The sequence below is a fragment of the Dasypus novemcinctus genome, chromosome 4 (genome assembly GCF_030445035.2).
Source record: "Dasypus novemcinctus isolate mDasNov1 chromosome 4, mDasNov1.1.hap2, whole genome shotgun sequence".
NCBI lineage: Eukaryota > Metazoa > Chordata > Mammalia > Cingulata > Dasypodidae > Dasypus > Dasypus novemcinctus.
The window spans coordinates 27,608,864-27,631,794 of NC_080676.1; the positions used below are offsets into that span (position 1 = coordinate 27,608,864).

At 38.9% G+C, this 22,931-nt stretch overlaps 2 protein-coding genes across 9 annotated transcripts in view; one reads left to right on the top strand and one right to left on the bottom strand.

Annotated features, from left to right (window-relative positions):
- The window catches only part of VEPH1 (ventricular zone expressed PH domain containing 1), a 268,821-nt gene that overhangs the window by 176,492 nt on the left and 69,398 nt on the right, over nt 1-22,931 (bottom strand). The window lies entirely within an intron of this gene.
- Nucleotides 498-6,067, top strand: PTX3 (pentraxin 3). Its single transcript, XM_004454416.5, has 3 exons — nt 498-770; nt 1,226-1,627; nt 4,845-6,067. The coding sequence occupies exons 1-3, from the start codon at nt 641-643 to the stop codon at nt 5,456-5,458; spliced, it is 1,146 nt and encodes a 381-aa protein (XP_004454473.1). The 5' UTR covers nt 498-640; the 3' UTR covers nt 5,459-6,067.

The window sequence follows — 22,931 nt, forward strand, 5'->3', positions numbered from 1 at the left end:
TTTGGCATGGACTTGGCTACTTAAGAGTCATAGAACTTCTATGTTATTTCACTTGAAATCAACCAGCACCTTTTCATGACTTAGACCTATTAAACAGTGTACGAAGGAAAAGTGAACAATGTTTTTTCTATACATAAGAATTGTGAAATAAGAGTACGCCAAATGCTGATACGGTTATCCTGCCTTTACACCTCTGTCCCTGCTGAATTATTTCTCCTCCTCCCAAGGCTGCTTTCATCCCTCAGTGCTACCAAGTTATGTTACAACATCTAGTCCTTAGGGGGAGAGTTGCAACTCAGCTTTTCCCCTCTCTCCCCCTCTCCCCCTCCTCCAATTAATCAGACTGTACTATAACCTTTGCGGTTTAATATTGTGCAACTTCCACGCTTCCCTCGCCCTCCCACCCGGCTCCCTCCAAGCCCCCGCCCCCCAAATTCAGGGGAACTCCCGTTCCCGCGGTGCCACCGGCATTACTCATTCATCCCCATTCAGGCTTTCCCCAGCATTTATTAAGGGCTCTGGGCTCCTGCCGCTCACTCTCACTCTCCTCGGCTCCAGTCCCTCTCACTTGAGAGCCTCTGGCTTAGCACCCGCGGGCCAGCTGCGGGGAGTTGTGCAGGAACTTTGTCTTTCTGCAGCGATGCGTCTGCCTGCGATTCTGTTCTGTGCTCTCTGGGCTGCGGTGTCCGCCGAGAACTTGGACGATTATGAGCTCATGTATGTGAATTTGGACAACGAAATAGACAATGGAATCCATCCCACTGAAGACCGTAAGTTCATTTTAACTATTTCTTTGCTAACCGTAACTACATATACACCCCTTTTGGTTTCACCGTTATTCGTATGTTTTGTAGCCATTGAAATGAGCTAAAATCATAGTTTGTTTGGCAAAGGAGAGAAGCACTTTAGGAAAAGGGGAGGTTTCAAAAAGTTTTTTTCTGTACCAGATTCATCATGGGCTGGACCGAATGAAATTGCCGATATTTGGCTGTCTGAGCTACAAAAACGGCAATATCATAGGGCCCACTTTATATATATATGAATGAATGGTTTCGCGCCAGTCTGGAGACGTTTACGCGCTGATTTTCGGAGGGTGTCCTTAGAGGGAAGGAGGGTGCTGAGGATGGGCTGTACTTGGGACCACCGAGGGAGGTCGGCTTTACACAAAGCCCTGCCCCAGGAAGGCCGGGCGGGTCGGTAACCTGGCGTGTGTCCCGCGCTCTAGCCTCGCCGTGCGACTGCAGCCGGGAGCATTCCGAGTGGGACAAGCTCTTCATCATGCTGGAGAACTCGCAGATGAGGGAAGGCATGCTGCTGCAGGCCACCGACGACGTCCTCCGGGGCGAGCTGCAGAGGCTGCGGGCCGAGTTGGACCGGCTGGCGAGCAGCCTGGCGAGACCGTGCGCGCCCGCGGCCGCCGCCGAGGCCCGGCTGGCGCGGGCGCTGGACGAGCTGCTGCAGGCGAGCCGCGACGCGGGCCGCAGGCTGGCGCGCCTGGAGGATGCCCAGGCGCGGCGCCGGGAGGAGGCGGGGCGCGCCCTGGGCGCGATGCTCCAGGAGCTGCAGCAGACGCGGGCCGACCTCCGCGCCGTGCAGGGCTGGGCGGCCGGGCGCTGGCTGCCCGCAGGTAAGGACGCGCCGCCGAGCGGGCACCTTCCCCTCCTCCGGGGATTTGTTCCCGCAAGATGCGGGAAGCCCAGTCTGGCAGCATTCTAGGGGAAGCTTCCATGGGGGAGCACTCACACCACCTCTATTTCTGCATGAACGCTCACAGACTTCAGACATCATGCAAGGCGGGAAAATTGGCTTAACCAAGAATTCCCCAGCCCTGATGAACCAAAAGGATAGCTGTGGAGGTAAACATAGTCTTGAAATAGAAGTCCAGGGCCCCCTGACACCCGATCCCGCCAGGCCTTGAAGGAGCTCTATTGGCCGCTTTTAACTCTGACCCCTCTGGCTGCCAGGCTTTCCTCCGTTAGGGATTTTCACTCCTTCTAATTTGGGCCTGCCTCTCTCTTTAAGGGAGCTCTGGTTCCTTGCGATATTTCAGGTCCCAGCCTAACTTTAGGGATGTTTTCCAACCCCTTGGCCAGCCGGCCACTCCTCCCCTCCTGTTCAGAGCTAGAGGCTTGGGTGCAATCTGATCTTCTGAAAGGTCAATGGGAATTCCTGAGAGGTCCCCTAGTCCCCGATCTGTGAAATTACCGTAGGGATGGTGTATGATTTGGGATAAGTCTGGGGCCGAAGGATCCAGCTTGGAAAACGCTTTACTGAGTATTTGAGGACTATTCTCAGTACCAAGCATTTCCTTAAATATTAAGCAGGACTTCAGAGGGGACGAAGCATAAAATCAAATATACAGATCATTAGCCTAAGTGGTAAGCAGATTATAATTATGTGGCTATTTTTAATGGAATGAAATTTCTTGTGTCTTGCAAAATGTGTCATGTAAGGATATCCCCAAAAACAAGAATTATGCCAATTCTCATCTTCACTGCTACATATTAGTTAGAGCAGACAATGGATTGTTTCTGAATTTTTAAAATGTTCATTTCTTATGTCCAATATTGCTTTTACTCATACTCTGATTTCTCCTCTCCTGCCAGCTTAGCTCTTAAGGAATACCAAAATCATCCTGTTGTTGGCCTTTTCAAAAGCTGGTTCTAATTCTGTTTGGTCTTTGATAATATAATCAGAAAAAACTATTGCATGACATAAATTTTGGCATTTTAAAGAGGTCTCAATAGTTTCAGTTGCTAGTCCCCAAAAGAAGCCCACAAACAAAACAAAACCAAACCTGCCAGCATGCAGTCCACTGAAGGAACTCACTCAGCCAGGGCAGCCTAGAGTGGAAGCTAGGCCTGTCAGAAATGCTTTGGAATGCGATCCTGACTGCCTGGGCTTATTTAAATAGGAAATCAGTGAATTCGATTGCAGTGGTCACCCTCTAGAACACTATGTTACTGAAATATTACAGAGAATGTCTCAAATGCCCATGGACTGGGAAACTTTGGTTCTGTGGTGGTTATTTAATGAACAAAGCAAGAAAAAAAAATTTCCATAGCAATTTCATTTGAAAAAGAAAGGAAGGTCCCACTAAAATTAAATTTTAAAGTCTTGAAAATTCAAATTATTCTGCAATAAAGTTAATACCAAAGAGTGACAGGACCAGTTTTGTGCTTTAAAACTGTAGTTACTTTTATGTGGTTTTCTGCTTCCAGCTATTTTCTTTAACTATTACTTAAGGGAAATGGCCATGTGTATGTTGTTTTTTCAGTACAGAGCCTTGTCTAGAGCCTCACTCAAGCCTTTAAACATAGTTTTACCATACTTTTCATGGCCACTGGGTTCCTGCAACTTCTTCCTATTCACTAGTTAGTCTTTATACTGTGGGAGTTTGCTTTTCTGGGAGTTTTTGCTTTCCTATATGGCAAATCCTTAAGCTGTTGTATAGGAAATACGTAACCCTAATTTAGTTTCGTTTTCTTTTCTTTTTAAAACGTTCTTTTTTTATTTGGATTTTCATATATGCGGCTTGCATAAAGTAGAGCTCTCCTGTTACAGGTTTTAGTGCCACCACTTCCCAGAGATACCTAGAGGATTTTCACTCAGTATCTTTAGCTCCCTGACAGACTTTCAGATGGACAGAGGTGGGAGTTTGCTAAGCCTCCAATCCCAAGGGTGCAAAACCCCTCCTAAGTGTTCTTTTCCAGAGGCACATTCTCTACCATGCCCCTTGGAAGTATTCATCCTTTTAAAGGCTTTCTATTAGCACTTAAATAGTTTTTATAAGCATGTGGACCATGTGAGAATTTTTAAGGATCTCCTTAGACTACGCAGCTCTTGTATGCTACTTACTTGTTGCATACAGACTTGAAGAATATTGAAGCAGAATTGAAGCACCTTTTATAGATAACACTAAAGCTTAGAGAGATCATGGGGATCATCAAAAACTGCACAGCTCAGTAGAAGCAAAACAAACTGAAATGGCAGCTTTCTTGGGCAAATCCAGTAGTTCTTCTATTAGTAAGTAGGAGACACTGTTATGTGGTGGCCTCTGCAGTCAGACTGCCCAAATTAGAGTTACTAACTATGTAACTAGAGACAAATTACTTAGCCCTCTGTGCCTCAGTTTCTCATCTGTTAAACGAAGATAAGACCATCTCTTAGGGTTATGTGGGTTAAAATGACATGTAATGTGATTAGAACAGTATTTGGCAAACAGTGAGTTTCATTTTTTTTTTAAAAAAGCATGTTGACAATGGCCAAATGGGGTGAGCTAGGTCCATTGAACTTCACAGGTTTTTGGGGACTGGTTGAAGACAAAGAATGGGAAACAGGTTTACCTCTAATTTCTTGGAAGTTATGGTATGTATCATTGCCTGGAATTAACTTATGGTTAACTTACACTAAAAACATGTAAAAGAGGAGCAGAGGTAGCTCAGTGGTTGTAGAAGGTCCTAGGTCCTTATATAAGGTCCTAGGTTCAATCCCCCTGGTACCTCCTAAAAAAAAAAAGGTAAAAAAGAAAATAGGCTAATTGGATTAGAGAAGTAGTTATTAAAGCATGCTTTTCATTATTTTGTGGGTTTGGACTATTTTGCTCCTCTGCATGCCTTCTTCTCTAATTAGATGCTTTGTTGAATAAGAAACTTGGTTTTCCTTATTCCCATTTTCTTTGCTCTACCCAGATTACACTTGAGGCCCCTAATTCATTATGTGATATTTCACATAATTTTCAATTATAGTCATTAAAATGCTTATGCTAAAATTCCTAAATACCAGACTAATTTCTGAATAAATTTCTATTCTCTCATATTCTTCTTACTTTATTGTTACTATAGGTTGTGAAACAGCGATTTTATTTCCAATGCGTTCCAAGAAGATTTTTGGAAGTGTTCATCCAATGATGCCAATGAAGCTTGAGTCTTTTAGTGTCTGCATGTGGATCAAAGCCACAGACATTTTGAACAAAACCATCCTGTTTTCCTATGGCACAAAGAGGAATCCATATGAAATCCAGCTGTACCTCAGCTACCAGTCCACAGTGCTCGTGGTGGGTGGAGAGGAGAACAAACTAGTTGCCGATACTGTGATTTCCCTGGGAAAGTGGACCCATCTGTGTGGTACCTGGAATTCAGAGAAAGGCCACCTGTCCTTGTGGGTGAATGGTGAACTTGTAGCTACCACTCTAAAGATGGCCACTGGTCACGTTGTTCCCGAAGGAGGAATCCTGCAGATTGGCCAAGAGAAGAATGGCTGCTGTGTGGGTGGTGGCTTTGATGAAAACTTGGCCTTTTCTGGAAGACTCACAGGCTTCAATATCTGGAATCGGGTTCTCAGCAATGAAGAGATAAAGGAGACGGGAGGAGAGCAGTCTTGTCACATCCGGGGAAATGTTGTTGGGTGGGGAGTCACAGAGATTCAGCCACATGGAGGAGCTCAGTATGTTTCATAAGTGTTGTGAACCTCTACTTGAAGCCAAAGAAAGAAACTCACATTATAAATATATGCCAGTTGGGACGGTCTAAAAACCTCAGTGCATAATGAGAACACTTGAGACTAATGAAGGAGAGAGTTGAGATCAGTCTTTATTTATCTTGGCAAAACACTGACTAAACAGTTGAAAGGAAGACATTGGAGAAAGCTTTTGGGGATACTGTTACTACATTTTATGCCATGGTGCTTTCAGATTAATGCTCTGACTGTCAGATAAACTCTCAAATAATTAAAAAGGACTGTATTATTGAACAGAAGGGTATTTGTTTTACTTTCCTTTGGTTAATTTTGTTTTGGCCAGAGATGAATTTTTACATTGGAACAATAATAAAACATTTGTTGTCCATTATTCATTGTTACTGGTATGTACCTTATTATAAAAAATGATGATAAAACATATTTATACTGCAATGTGATTTAAATATAAATGTAGTTTATTGTTATAATTGAATGTCACTTTTTTGAAAAGATAGTTGTAAAAGTTATATTGTAAAATGGCTTTGCATTAATTTTATTAAGACTATTTTTGTAAAGCTCTACTGTAAATAAAATATTTTATAAAAGCTAACCAGTGTTGTCTAATTATAAATTTAAGAGATGTTTTAGAGCAAATGCACACTTTTCTTTTTTCATCTAAAGCAGGCAGTTTGTTTTCAAACGCTAATCTATTATGAGAACAGTAATAGTTTACATGCTAATTAATATTATTAGAAACAAACTGTAGAGTTGTTTAAAACTCTGGATTCCTAATAATTCATGAGCAAGAAATATGACCTTGGATAAGTTAGTTCATCTCTCTGGGTTTTGGTTTCCTCAACTGAAAAATCAAGGAATTGAGGAAATAATGATCTCTAGGTGCCTTCAAGTTTCACGAGCTTACATGGCTAATGAAAAAATAGTACATGAATTACCAGTGTTCTGAAGATACACATGATACCTGCAGCAATGACTTAGGAATGGTACTGGGGAGAGCTAAGAACTTGGAAAAGAAACAATAACCCCCACCTTAAAGCATACCCTGTTCTCTTGTCTCCTCGTGAAGGAGAGGACAGTCAAGCCCCTTCACACTGGGGATAGGGAGGTAACTGGTAGAAGAGCATTTAGAGGCAACACTACAAATTTGCTTCTCAAGGTCAGTGGGAAATATGCTAAAACCACAGCAATGACGTGTCCACCTGAAGAGGGGGACTGAATCACCACAGGTCCATTCCTGTTCATGGGGTCTGGAGAATGCTTGAATTTACCACAGGGCCCGCAGCAATTATCAAGCTACATCTTGTGACTAACTAGTTGTGTCCTTACACAAGTTACTTAACTCCTCTGGGTCTTCTCAGTTAAGATAAGGAAGTTGGACCCTTAGTGTATTTCAGCAGAAAAATTCCATGACTCTGAGAATCTTTGAGGCTGCCTGTGATGTTTGGTATAGTTTCATCCCCCTCAGGGGACACTCAGGACCAGGCAGAGGATTCTCTAAGCAAATCTTTCACAGTTATGGGCTGTTAGGCCAGTCTCAGACTCTTGGAGATTATATAATTCAAGGTGTAGGCACACTGGCTACAGCAAAGCCCAGGTCTAGCCACTGTCTGTATGAACTGAACTCACAGGTGGAAGAAAAAATACTTGGGCCATGAGTTCAGCAACCTTTTCATTCCTTTCTGCAACGTTCAGCATGAATTATATCTGCAGGCCAAGATGTATGCAAATTCATATACAAACAGTTAAGCATAGGGGAACTTATTTATTTATTTTTGCAGTCATTACATGTTGAGGGCAAAGAAGAAAAAATTGAGGGAAATAAAGTAATCCTTGGGTTACAAAAGTAGAAATTTCATATGCTACAGCAGTGAGTCTGGGTAGGTGTTCCAGGTACTCATAATTGTTATCCATTTCCCCCTTTTCCCCAAATAACAGAAGTCTGATTTTGATGACGTGTATGCCCATTCAGAGTAAAGACTATGTTTTCCTGCATTATTTGCAGCTAAGTGTGTCCATATGGTTAAATTCTTGCCAACAAAGAAGTATCATACTTGATTCTCATAGAATGAACTTCTCTTTTTTTACCCCATCCGTCAGGCTGGAATGATGTCTAGAATTTCAGCAACCATCTGCTTTCCCCTAGAATTCTTTTACATCAGAGAAATACCCTTCTATCTTCTTTATTTTTTTTTTCCTTAAAGATTTATTTATTTATTTCTCTCCCCTTCCCCCCCACCCCCACCCCGGTTGTCTGTTCTCTGTGTCTATTTGCTACATCTTCTTTATCCGCTTCTGTTGTTGTCAGTGGCACAGGAAACTGTGTTTCTTTTTGTTGCGTCATCTTGTTGATGTCAGCTCTCCGTGTGGGTGGCAGGTTGCACTTTCTTTCGTGCTGGGTGGCTCTCCTTACAGGGCACACTCCTTGCACGTGGGGCTCCCCTACGTGGGGGACACCCCTGCGTAGCAGGGCACTCCTTGTGTGCATCAGCACTGCGCATGGGCCAGCTCCACACGGGTTAAGAAGGCCCGGGGTTTGAACCGTGGACCTCCCATGTGGTAGAAGGACGCCCTAATCACTGGGCCAAGTCCGCTTCCCTCTATCTTCTTTAATACACTATTATTGGCTGCCTAATCTAATCCAGTAGCGTAATTTTTTTTTTAATTGGAAAAAACCATGCACTTTATTTCCTCTAACATACTCATAGCCTATACTCAGAAAATACATTTCACCGGTCTCAGGAAGTCGGCTATCTGATTTTACTAACTTTTAGTGCTTAATGAGTTTTATAGTTTACAGTACCAGCATATAGGAAAAATTTTTAAAAATGTGTAAAACCAGGTTAAAATACTTTAATAAGTATTGAAATGCTGACTTAGTTAGCACATTGACAAAGAGTTTTGTTCACCAGAATAGATTCTGAAAGCATCATCATATTATGGCATTGTAAAATAACTGTAAAGATAACAAGCTGTTTTGAGTTAACAAGTGTGTATGTGTATAAATAATATATAATACATATAAAATATATACAAATATACATACTTGTGTATGTGTGTGTTGGGGTGACCAAGATGTCCTGGTTTGCCTAGGACTGCCTGGCTTTAGCACTGAAAGCCCCATGTCCTGGGAAACTCAGTCCGGGAAAAATGTACTTGTTTGTCAGCATGGTATGTATGTATGTACATCTAGTAGGGAAATTTTTTGTAGAGAAAATATATGAACAAAGCAGAGCTGATGTATTTTCCTTGTCTATCACAACATAAATTGGTTCTTAAGTATTAATTTCTTTAAAACATCTTCAGAATATTTGACTACTAAGCATATATCTTAGAATTTTAGAGTTTGGTATTTACAATTACTGAATGAATTTATTTTAAGAAAGAATTAGGTTTGCAAACAAAAAGGAAAATTATAATTGCTTTTCATTTAATTTCTTGTCAAATTTCATATTATGAAGCTCTTCTTCGAGAAGTTTACAAATGCCAAATGTTTTCAAAACTAACTTTTAGCCACTTAAATAACACTCACAAAATTAAAAGTCTTGGTCAATGTAATTGTGTATGTCCATTTATATATTTCTGAATTCAGTGAACTTGGGAACTCAGATTCCTGATGTTTTGCATGCAGATTTATAAATGTGGAAAGCTTGCTGGCTTCAGGGTCAGAAACCCAGTGTTCAAATATTGGCACCATCATCTACTAACCCAAAATATTGGACCTACCAACTAATCTTTATGCATCTCAAAGGCTTTCATTAACCAAGAAATTGAGGATAAAAGAACCTGCCTACCTTGGTGAAGGGTTATCATGGGAGGATACAGAAAGAGATAATGCAGGGGAACTTTCAGGGAATATGGTGGCCTAGGGAGTTTAGGACTCAGTCCTTCCACCAAAACAGCTGTTAAACAGGCAGGAACTGTCTGAAACAAATATTTTGAAACTCTAGAGGTCAGAAGAACACTGTACAGCATCCAGGGAAGAGCAGGAGGAAATTGCTCCTTCTGCACAGTGGGTACTGGAGCCCATTCCCCACTATCATGGCAGGTTGCCGTTGGGTCCAGTCCCTGCCTAGAGGCTGGTGACAGAAAGGGACATAAAAATCCTCTTCCCCAAGAACAAGGGTGAATAGACTGATCACTGATCATGACTTTGAATTAATGAATTCAGATTGCTGGGTTCCAGCTTTGAGGGCAGCTATTGTTTCAACCTCCTCTGGACAAGAGCAGTGGCAGGCATTGTTTCAACCCCAAGCCAGGTAAATGTGGTAGCAGCCTTGTTTCAACCCTTCCTAGAGAGGGAGAGAGGCAGTGGAGATTTAAAGATGCAGCACTGCATTAGGGCTGTGGGTGGCAGTTTGCTGAAGGTCTGCATTTTCTGGGCAAGCTAGGAAAGTCCAGCTTTGGGGAACCATTGGAGAAGGTTTGTGCCCTTCCTGACCCACTCCACAGTGGACTTTGGAGTTGGTCTGCACCTCCTTCATGGGTTCCTGGCCCTGTTTAGGCGGGGAAAGACCAAATTCAGAAAATCCTCCCCAAGGTGAACCTCCTGTCAGAATTTGCCCTCCAGATAAAAGCAGCATAAGACAACAAAAGGAATATAAAAAACCATAGAGGTGGATGGTTGGGGACAAATTGCTGGCTTCAGATACTTGGGAGAGGGAGGTTTGTCCCCTGGGAAACAGAGGGGACAGCCAAACTCCTATAAACAGGGGAAACCAAAATAACTCAAAAGCAAGAGCCCAGGACAAGACAGAGGCCCATTAAGACAGGGAAATATGCCACAGTATATAAGGAAAACAAGAAATGCACACTATGAGAGCCTAAGTAAAGAAGTAGAAGTTTTGAAAGAAAGAAACAGAATACTAGAGTTGAAGACCACAGTAAGTGAAAAATGCCCAGGAGTTCCAGGAAGATGGTGTCAGAGTAGGCAGGCAGGGCTCAACTCACAAAAACAATGTAGAAAGAGACAAAAGTTGTCTGAGGGAACTGTTTGGGGGGTCAGCAGACCAGGACAGTACTACACAACTCCTAGGATGGTGAGGGAAAGAGAGACGAAGAATCCAATACAATAAACGTGAGTTACTAACCCCCCATGGCAGCCAGGAAGTGCTCCCCTTTCCCACCCCTAAGATATTAAGTTGGGGTAAAATCCCAAGCTCACTGCAGCTGACTGAGAGGGGAACAGATGTCTTCCTTTCTGTCGGCTGTGACAAGGGAAAATGGAGGGAGAGTTAGGGGAATTCTCCTGAGTGAATTCAGTCAGCAAAGCCTGCTTTGAATCTTGGCTCTGGCCAGACCAAAACACAGAAAAGCAGAGATTGAAACACCTCCATGGAAAGGTGCATCATGAGTGCCACCTGCTGAGCCACCTGGAAATTGCATGGGAAAAAACTTCTTTTGGTCTCTCTGTACCCTAACTTCTGGAGAAAATCTGTGCCCTGTTAGTAACTCCCTTAACCAATTTTGACAACTCAAACTGGGCAATTTTAAAGACTTAGAATAAGTTGAACCAAATATCAAAGAAGATCTGTGAAAAAAAAAAATAGGCAAGAAAGAGAAACTGGCCATCAGAGTAAATTCACCAACATATCCAGATGTCTACACATCAGCAAAAAATTACAAGCCATACTAGGAAACAGGAAGACATGGTCCATGCAAGGGAACAAACCAAATATCCCGAAGAGATACAGAATTTAAGAATTAATGATAATCACACCTCTCCTACATCAATTCAAAGAATTGAAAGAAAATATGATTAAAGAGATAAGGATATTAAGAAGACACAGGGTGAGCATAAAGAACAATTTGAAATCCTGAAAAGAAAAGTAACAGAAATTATGGGAATGAAAGACATGATAGATGAAATTATGTACACTAGAGGTACATAAGAGCACATTTGAATTGCTTGAAGACAGAATTAGTGATTTTGAAGACAGAACATCTGAATTGGAAAAGACAGGAGAACAGAAAGAAATGAGAATGGAAAAAATGGAACACGATTTCAGGAAATTGAAGAACAATGCAAATTGCACAAACATACACATTATTGATGTCTCAGAAGGAAAAGAAAATGGAAAAGGATCAAAAAGAGTATTTGAGGAAATTGACTGAAAACTTCCCAACCCTTATGAAAGACATAAATATCAATATCCAAGAAGGACAATGGACCTCAAACAGAATAAATCCGAATAGACCTATCCCAAGACACCTACTACTCAGAATGATAGATATAAGAGATAAAGGATTATGAAGGCAGCAAGAGAAAAGCAAAGCATTACATACAAGAGAAGCTCAATAAGATTAAGTGTTTACCTCTCATTCAAAACTATCATGGTGATAAGAAAGTAATATGATGTATTTAAAGTACTGAAAGACAAAAACTGCCAGCCAAAAATTCTGTATCCAGCAAAGTTGCCCTTCAAAAATGAGGTTGAGTTCAAAGTCTTCACAGACAAACAAAAACTGATAGAATATGTTACCAAAAGACCAGATTTACAAGTAATACTAAAGGGAGTTCTGCAGCCTGAAAGGAAAAATCAAGGGCAGGAGACTTAAAGAAGAGTATAGAAATGAAGATTATTAGGAAGGGTAAATTAAAGGGTAAAAAGGGTACAGATGATAGTATGATATGACAACAGAAAGCCAAAGGACAAAATGGATGAAGTAAGTAATGCCTTTACGTAATAACATTGAATGTCGATAGCTTGAATTCCCCAATCAAAGACACAGACTGATAGAATGGATTAAAAAAATATATGAGCCATCTATATCTTGTCTACAAGAGACTCACCTTAGAGATAAGGACACAATCAGGTTAAAAGTGAAAGGTTGGAAAAAGAAATTTCATGGAAATAGTAACCAAAAAAAGAGCAGTAGTAGCAATACTAATATCAAATAAAATAGACTTTAATTGGAAAACTATTATAAGTGATGAATAAGGTCATTATATATTAACAAAAGGGACAACTCACCAAGAAGAAATAACTGTACTAAATATTTATACACCTAACTTGAGTGCCCTAGGATACATGAGACACACACTGGCAAAACTGAAGGGAGGAAAAGATGTCTCTACAGTAATAGTTGGAGACTTCAATACACAACTCTCAGTTTAGGACAGACCATCTGGACAGAGGATAAAGAAACAAGAGCTTGAATAATATGATAAATGAACACCTAACAGACATCTCTAGAGCATTACACCTCAAAACAGCAGGACATACTTCCTTTTCATGTGCTCATGGATCCTTCTCCAAAATAGACCATGTGTTGGGTCACAAGACAAGCCTCAATAAATTTTAAAAGATTGAAATTACATAAAATCTTTCTCTCATCATAACAGAATGAAGTTGGAATTCAATAATGGACAGAAAAAGGAAAAATTCATAAATATATGGAGATTAAACAACATACTCTTAAACAGTGGGTCAAAAAGAAATTGCATGAGAATTCAGCAAATACATTGAGATGAATGAAAATGAGAACACAACACATCAGAACCTATAGCACACTACAAAGACAGTACTGGAGGGAAATATATGGCCCTCAACGTGTACATTAAAAAAGAATAGGGAGCAGATGTGGCTCAAGCAGTTGAGCAACAGCCTCCCACATGGGAGGTCCTGGGTTTGGTTCTTGGTGCCTCCTGAAAAAACAAAAACAAGCAAGCAAAACAAATGATAAAACTAACTCAGGAAAGCTGAGTGCCCATTTCCCACATACTAGGGCCTGGGTTCAATCCCCAAACCCCAGTACCTCAAAAAAGGAGGAGGATGAAAAGGGGGAAGGGGGAGGAGGAGGAGGAGAAGAAAGAACTAAAATTGAAGACATAATTGCACACCTGGAGGAACTTGAATAAGAACAACTAATCCCAAACCAAGCTGAAGGACAGAAATAGTAAAGATCAGAGTAGAAATAAATGAAGTCAAATAAAATACAATAGAGAGAATCAACAAAACCAGAAGTTGGTTCTTTGAGAAGATCAACAAACCCTAAGCCAGACTGACATAGAAAAAATAAGAGAGGATACAAATAAATAAAATCAGAAATGAGAGGGGATTTACCACTGACCCCAGAGAAATAAGAGAGATCATAAGAAGATACTATGAAAAACTGTATGTCATAAAAGTAGCAATGTAGATGAGCTGGACAAATTCTTAGAAACACACAAACCCTGGAAGATACAGAAGACTTGACAAACCAATCACAAATGAAGAGACTGTAACAGTCATCAAAAACCTCCCAACAATGAAAAGCCCAGGACCAGATGTCTTCACAAGTGAATTCCACCAATCATTCAAAGATAATCTAATACCAATCTTCCTCAAGCTCTTAAAAAAAAAAAAAAAACAAAACAAAACAAAAAAAAAAAAACTGAACAGGAGAGAATGCTATCAAACTCATTCTATGAAGCTAACATTACCCTAATACCAGAATCAGATAAAGATATCACAAGAAAAGAAATTTACAGACCAACATCTTTAATGAATATAGATGCAAAAATCTGCAGCAAAATACTTGCAAATGAAATCTAAAAGCACATTAAAATAATTATATACCACGATCAAATTGGTTTTATCCAAGGTATGCAAAGCTGGCTTGACACAAGAAAATCAATTACTGTAATAAACCACATTGATAAATTGAAGAAGAAACATAGCATGATTCTCTGGATTGAAACAGAAAAGGCATGTGACAACATACACACCATTTCTTGATTAAAAAACACTCCAAAAGATAGGAGTAGAAGGAAGCTTTCTCATGGTAAAGTCCATATATGAAAAACCTACAGCTAGCATTGTGCTCAATGGTGAAAGACTAAAAGCTTTCCTGTTGAGATCAGAACAAGACAAGGATGCCCACTGTTACCACTGTTATTCAATTTTGTGCTAGAAGTTCTAGGTAGAGCAATTACACTAGATAAAGAAATAAAAGGCATCCAAATAAAAAAGGAAGACATAAAACTCACTATTTGCTGATGATATGATTCTATATCTACAAAATCCTGAAAAATCCAAAACAAAGCTACTAGAACTAATAGATCAGTTGAGCAGAGTGGTGGTATATAAGATAAATGTGCAAAAGTCAAAAGTGTTTCTATACACTACTGATGTGCAATCTGAGGAAGAAATCAGAAAAAAATTCCATTTATAATAGCAACTAAAAAAATTAAATATTTAAAAATAAACTTAACCAAAGACATAAACTACCTGTACTCAGAAAACTAGATAATATTGCCAAAAGAACCAAAGTCTTAAAGAAATGGAAGGACATTCCATGTTCATGGATTGGAAGACTAAATGTCATTAAGATGTCAATTCTACCCAAACTGAGCTACAGATTCAACACAATCCCAATAAAAATCCCAACAGCTTTTTTTTTCAGAAATGGAAAAGCCAATTAGCAAATTTATTTGGAAATGTAAGAGACCCTGAATACCCAAAACTGTCTTAAAAAAGAAAGACATTGGAGAACTCTCACTTGCTGACCTTAAAACATATTATATAGCTACAGTGGTAAAACAACATAGTACTGATATAGACAGATTTAAGCAATGGAACCAAATCAAGAACTCAGAAATAGACCCTCATATCTGCAGTCAAGTGATTTTGACATGTTGGCCAAGCCTTCCCAGCTCATCCAGAACCATATATTCAACAAATGATGCTGGAACAACTGGATGCCATATCCAAAAGCCATATCCCCTTTCTCACACCTTATACAAATATTAACTCAAAATGGATCAAGGACTTAAATATAAAAGCAACAACTCCTGGAAGAAAATGTAGGAAAACATCTTCAAGATTTTGTGGTATGTGGTAATTTTTTAACCTTATACCCAAAGCATGAGCAACAAAAGAAAAAAATAGATAAATGTGACCACTTCAAAATCATACACTTTTGCTCCTCAAAGGACTTTGTCATAAGGGTGAATAGGCAACCGACTAAATGGGAGAAAATATTTGGTAATCACATATCCATGTGGGTTTAAGATCCATGATATATAAAAAGATACTGCAACTCAACAATAAAAAGACAAAGAACCCAATTAAAAATGGGCAAAAGACTTGAAAAGATAATTGTCCAAAGAAGAAATACAGATGGTGAAGAAAAACATGAAAAAATGTTCAACACCACTAGCAGTTAGGGAAATGTAAATCAAAACTATGATGAGATATCATTTCACACCTATTAGAATGACTCCTATCAAAAAGTCAGAAAACTGTAAATGTTGGAGAGGATGCAGAGAGATAGGAATGCATATTGACTTTGGTGGGAATGTAGCATGGTAGAGCTACTGTGGAGGACTGTGTGACAGTTCCTAAGGAAGTTGAATATAGGCTTGCCATGTGTCCCGGCAATACCATTGCTAGGTATATACCCAGAAGACTGAGCAATGACATGAACTGACATCTGCATACTGATATTCATAGCAGCATTATTCATTATTGCCAGAATTTGGAGACAATCCAGGTGTTCATCAACGATGAATGGATAAACAAATTGTGGTGTATACCAATGATGGAATATTATGCAGTGGTGAGAAGAAATGAAGTTGTGAAGTATTTGATAATATGAATGAACCTGGAAGACATTATGTTGAATGAAGCAAGCCAGACACAAAGGACAAATGCTGTATAATTGTACTACTTTTACTATACTGTAAACTCACGTAACTAATAACAGAATATAAGTCACCAGATAATGGAATGAGTGTAGAAAATGGAAAACGATGCTTAAAGTGTGGGAATTGGTTCAAAGGTTGTTTGTAAATATTTGGAAATGAATGGAAATGGTGAGGGCATATCATGGTGTTTTTGACTAGTAGAGCTATTGTATGTGTGTGTAACAGTGGTCAAAAGGGAAATTCTAAGTACATGCATATTATTAGAAGAAAAGCTAAAGAAACATAACTTGGGACTGTGTAACATTGTGAAACCTCATGTAAAATATGAATATGGGCGATATTGCATATATAAGGCAGTTCTACAAAATATAAATACAAATATACTAGAGCAGCGATTCTTCTTTTGTTCCGTGGCTCCCTTTGCCAGTCAGGTGAAAACCATGATCCCCTTACTAAGTCCACACTATACTGTGTAATATTTAATAAATATATCACAGCTGTACCAACATGTCCCCACAAGAATAATGATCATCTTTTTAAGAACCCCTTTACTAGGGAGAAACAAACAGAATAGCAGCTATGTATGGAAGGGGAAGTATAGGGGATTGACAGGTGATGAGTTTATTTGTTTTTCTGTTCATTATTATTACCATTATTAATATTAATATTACTGGATTAATGAAAATGCTCTAAAGATGACTGAAGTGATGAATGCAGAACTATGTGAGTATACTGAATACCATTGGTTGTACACTTTGGATGGATTATGCTTTATTAGTATGTACCAATAAAATTTATTTGTTAAAAAAAAGCCACAAAATTTATTTGTTAAAAAAAAGCAACAGAATGGAGGTGGCAGAAGAATCAGTGAACTTGAAGACAAGACATTTGAAATGAGTCAGTTTGAAAAAAAAAGAAATAGTAAAAGTGAAAACAGCCTAAGACAGCTATGGGACACCATCAAATGCACCAATATATATATTATGGGAGTCCCAGAAGGAGAAGAAAGAGAAAAAGGGACAGAAGTAATAGTCAAAGAAATAATGACAGAGAACTTCCCAAATTTAGCAAAAGATGTGAATATGCACATCCAAGAATCTCCGAGAATACCAAATGGGATAAATATAAAGAAAATTATACCCCATCATATACTGATTATACTATCAAATGCAAAGGATGAGGAGAGAGGTCTGAGCTGCAAGAGAAAAGCAATATGTTACATACAAGGGAATTCTATGAGTGCTGATGTCTCATCAGAAACTATGGAGGCATGAAGGCAGTGGGTTGAAATACTTAAAGTGTGAAGGAAAACAACTGTCAGCCAAGAATTTTATATTCAGTAAGACTCTTTCAAAAATGAGATTAAGACATTCTCATATAAACAAAAACTGAGGGAGTTCATTACCACTAGACCTGCCCTACAAACAATGTTAAAGGGGGTTCTTCAGACTAAAACCAAGGGACACTAGACAGTGGATCAAAGAAATAAAGACCTGTGGTAAAGGTAACCATCTGGGTAATTATCAAGGCCAGTATAATTGTATTGTATTGCTTGGTATGTAACACCAAACTTCTTTTTTCCCTACAGGTGCTAAAATACACAAAAAGCCATAATAAATCTAGGTTTTTGGACACACACTCTACAAAGATGGTAGGGATTTGGTACTTGGAGTTGTCCTAAGTGATACTGCAGGGACAGATGCAGAGCATTATATATCCTGATATAACCCACTAAATGGACTAGGAGAGAGTGTAAACTACAATGTAAACTATAATCCATGCTGTGCAGCAGTGTTCCAAAATGTATTCATCAAATGCAATGAATGTACCACACAAATGAAAGAAGTTATTGATGTGGGAAAAGTGGGGAGTATAGGGAGTGAGATATGGGAATCTCCTATATTTTTTAATGTAACATTTTGTGTGATCTATGTATCTTTTAAAAATTAATAAATTTTTTTAAGAAATGGTAGGAAGACAAAAGTGTTTAGGAAAAGTGTATGTGCATCCTATTGTAATTAAATTGGTATCAAACCAAATGGGCAGAATGGATACAAAAGCATGACCCAACTATATGCTGTCTGTAAGAGACTCATTCTAAAATCAAAGATACAAGTGGGTTGATGGTGAAAGGAGGGGAAAATATATACTATGCAGGTAGCAACTAAAGACTGCTGGGCTGGCTATTCTAATATTAGATGAAATCGACTTTAAGTCAAAAATGTTTATGAGGGACAAAGATGGTCATTACATACTGATAAAGGGGACACTTCAAAGGAAGACATAAAGATTGTAAATATCTATGCACCTAACAGCAGAGCCCCTAAATATATGAAGCAAATACGGACAGAATTTGAAGGGAGAAATAGATGGCTCTAAAATAAGTAGGAGACTTTAAGACACCCTTCTCAAAAATGGATAGAACATCTAGTCAGAAGATCAGTAAGGAAGTACAGGACTTGAATGATACACTAAACAAACTACACCTAACACACATATAAGGCACACTGCACCAACAAAAACAGAATATACATTCTTCTCAAGTACACATGGATCATTCTCCAGGATAGACCATCTGTTGGGTCACAAAGAAAGTTTTAATAGATTAAAAATACTGAAATCATACAATGTATATTCTCTGACTACAACAGAACAAAGCTAAACATTAATAATGGTGGGAGAAAAGAAAAATCCTCAAATATGTGGAAATGAAATCACATACTCTTAAGCAACCAATGGGTTAAAGAGGAAATCAGAAGCAAAATTAGGAAATATCTTGGAGTGAATGAAAATGAAAATACATAAAAACTTATGGGATGCAGCAAAGGCAGTGATGGAAGGCAAATTTATAGCTCTAAATACAAGCATGAGAAAAGAAAGACCTCAAATCAGAGACCTAACCTCAAAACCGGAAGAACCAGAAAAAGAAGAGCAAATTAAACCCAAAGCAGGTAGAAGGAAGGAAATTACAAAGATTAAAGTGGAGATAAATGAAACAGAAAATAAAAAAACAATTGAGAGAATCAGCAAAACCAAAAGTTGGTTCTTGGAGAAGATTAGCAAAAGCAACAAACCTTTAACTAGATTGGTAAAGAAAAAAAGAGAGAGGATACAAATAATGACAATCAGAAATGAAAAAGGGGACAATACTACCAATCCTGCTGAAATTGAAAGGACATTAAGTGGATACTATGAACAACTGTATGTCAATAAATCAGATAACCTAGATGAAACAGACAAATTCTTAGAAACACACAAACTACCTACATTGATTCAAGAAGAATCAGCAGAGCTCAACAACCAATTACTAAAAACCTCTCAACAAAGAAAAGCCCAGGACCAGATGGTTTCACAGGGGAATTCTACCAAACATTTCACAAAGATTTAATTCCAATTCTATTCAAACTCTTCCAAAAAATTGAAGATTATATATTACTCCCTAACTCATTCTATATAGGACCAGACCATCCTCATATCAAACCTAGATAAAGATACCACAAGAAAAGAAAACTACAGACCAATATCTCCTGTGAATATTGAAGCTACAATCCTCAACAAAATACTAGCAAACCAAATCCAAAATCATATTAAAAGAATTATACACCATGATCAAGTCGGATTTATCCCTGGTATGCAAGTTGTTTCAAAAGAACAAAATCAATTAATGTAATACACCACAATAACAGAATGAAGGGAAAAAACTACATGATCATTTCAACTGATGAAGAAATGACATTTGACAAAACCCAGCATGCTTTGTGATAAAAGCATTTGGGACACTAGGAATGGAAGGAAACCTCTTCAGCATAAAAGGCATATATGAAAAGCTCACAGTTAACATACTACTAAATGGTGAAAGACAGAAAACTTTCCCTCTAAGATCAGGAACAAGACAAGGTGCCCTCTGTCACCACTGTTCAATATTCTGCTGGAAGTTCTAGCCAGAGCAGTTAGGCAAGAAAAAGAAATAAAAGGCAATCAAACTGGAAAGGAAGAACTAAAACTTTCCTTATTTGCAGATGATACAATGCTATATACAGAAAACCCTGGAAAATTTACAATAGCTCCTAGAGCTAATAAATGAATTCAGTAAAGTGGTATGGTACAAGATCAACACCCAAATATCAGTAGTGTTTCCATACAAAAGCAATGAGCAATCAAAAGAAATCAAGGGGAAAAAATCCATTCACAATAGCAACTAAAAATAAATCTAACCAAGGATGTAAAGTACTTATACACAGAAAACTACAAAACATTATGTAGCAGTTTGATATTATTTATGAATTCCAAAAATAGATATTGGATTATGTTTGTGAACTGGCCTGGGCATATTAGATTGTATTGGATTCAGAGGTTTCATTTTTAGTTGATTAAATAATGATAAGGGCTTTGATTGGGCCACGTCAGTAGGACATTAGTCCCCTCCCCCCTCCCTTGGTAGGTGGGGACTCATCGAGAAACTATACTGCAGAGAAGGGAGGTGGGAGTTTTGATCCTAGAGCCCAGAAAGAAAACATGCAAGAGAAGCAGATATGTGAGGAAAGAGAGAAGGTTCAATTAGACATGGCAGAGGTCCCAGGAAGAGATGAGACATTTGCCTGAGAATTTACAGCTGACCTCATGGAGAAAGCAGAGCAGCTGAGCCAGAGAGAAAATGAGTCCTGGGAGAGAGACAAGACTTATCCCAGCCTACAGCTGATATTGGAAGAAGCTGGAACCACAGAGCCTTAAGAGGAAGAGAGAAGCTGTACATCAGCAGCCATCTTCCTCTAACACGTGGCAACAGACTTTGGTGAGGGAAGTAACTTACTTTTTGGCCTGGTAAATGTAAGCTCCAAATAAATACCCTTTATAAAAGCCAACAGATTTTTGGCATTTTGCACCAGCACCCCTTTGGCTGACTAATACACATTACTAAAGAAATTTTAAAAAGACCTAAATAAATGGAAAGACATTCCATGTTCATGGTTTGGAAGACAAAATATCATTAATATGTCAATCCTACTCAAAGGAGTTTATAGACTTAATGCAGTACCAATCAAAATTCCAAGAACCTTCTTTGCAGAAATGGAAAATCCAATCATCAAATTTATATAGAAGGGTAAGGGGCCTCAAATAGCTAAAGTCATCTTAAAAGAAGATTGAAGTTGGAGGACTTCACACTTCCCAATCTTAAAACTTATTACAAAGTCACAGTAATCAAAACAGCATATCAGCACAAGAACAGGCATATAGACCAATGGGATAAAACTGAGAGCTCAGAAATCAAACCTCGCATTTATGGCCTTATAATTTTTTTTAGGAGGTACCAGGGATCAAACCCTAGACCTCATACATAGGAGACAGGTTCTCAACCACCGAGCTACACATCCTCCCCATGGCCATCTAATTTTTGACAAGGTGACAAAGAACACTCAATTGGGAAAGAATAATCTCTTTAACAAATGGTGCTGGGAAAACTGGATCTTCATTGCAAAAAATAAAAAATAAAAAAGAGGATCCCTACTTCACACCATATATAATAAGCAACTCAAAATGGACAAAAAACCTAAGTATAAAACTCCTAGAAGAAAATTTAGGGACGCATCTTCAGGACTTTGTGTTAGATAACAGTTTCTTAGATGTTACAACCAAAGCACAAGCAACAATATAAAACAAAAAAATAAATGGGACCTTATCAAAATTTTAAAAATGAAAAGAACAAACTTTTGTGCATCAAAGAACTTTATCATAAATGTAAAAAGACAACTTCCACAATGGGAGAAAATATTTGGAAACCATTAATATAATAAAGGATTGATATCCAGTATATATAAAGAATCCTTCAACTTAACATCAAAAAGACAAACAACCCAAATGAAAAGACTTGAACAGACATCTCTCCAAAGAAGACATATGAATAGTCAGAAAGCTCATGAAAAGATATTACTAGCCATCAGGGAAATGCAAGTCAAAACCACAGTGAGAGGGAAGCGGCTGTGGTTCAATCAGTTGGGCTCCCGTCTACCATATGGGAGGCCCTGGGTTCACGTCCCGGGGCCTCCTTGTGAAGGCTGGCTCATCCGCATGCTGCTGAGAGCTGCCAGCCCACAATTGCCACAGAATGCCGCCTGGCCTGCAAGCACCACGGAGTGCTGCCTGGCCTGCAAGTGCCGTGGAGAGCCGACTCAGGAAGGTGATGCAACAGAAAAAAGAGACAAGACAAAAATAATAAAAAACAACACAGAGGAGTGTGCAGTGAATAGACACAGAGAGCAAGCAAGGGGGGGGAGGCGGAATAAAAAATAAATACAGACAGAGAAGAACGCACAGCAAATGGACACAGAGAGTAGACAGCATGCAAAAAGCCGTGAGGGGGATGGACAAATAAATTAAAAAAGAACAAGCACCACAGTGAGATACCATTGCAAACACATTAGAATGGCTGTTATTTAAAAAAAAAAAAAAAAGGAAAATGACAAGTGTCAGAGAGGATGCAAAGAAACAGGAATTCTCATTCATTTCTAGTGGCAATATAAAATGGTGTAGCTGCTGTGGAACACAGTTTAGAAGTATATATGACATGACACTGCAATCCTACTACTAGCTATATACCCAAGAGAACTGAAAGCAGGGGCTCAAACAGATATTTTCACACCGATGTTCATAGCAGCATTATTCACAATTGCCAAAAGATGGAAGCAACCTAAGTGTCCATCACACATGGATAAATAAAATGTGGTATATACATACAATGGAATATTATTCAGTTGTAAAAAGGAATGAAGTCCTGATACATGTGACAATATGGATCAACCTTGAAGACATGTTAAGTGAAATTAGCTGGACA

Excerpts from the sequence above, each read along its gene's own strand:
- PTX3 (XM_004454416.5), top strand. The coding sequence starts at position 641 with ATGCGTCTGCCTGCGATTCTGTTCTGTGCTCTCTGGGCTGCGGTGTCC. Across the intron at positions 771-1,225 it reads AATCCATCCCACTGAAGACC|CCTCGCCGTGCGACTGCAGC; the intron begins GTAAGTTCATTT and ends CCCGCGCTCTAG. Across the intron at positions 1,628-4,844 it reads CGGGCGCTGGCTGCCCGCAG|GTTGTGAAACAGCGATTTTA; the intron begins GTAAGGACGCGC and ends TTGTTACTATAG.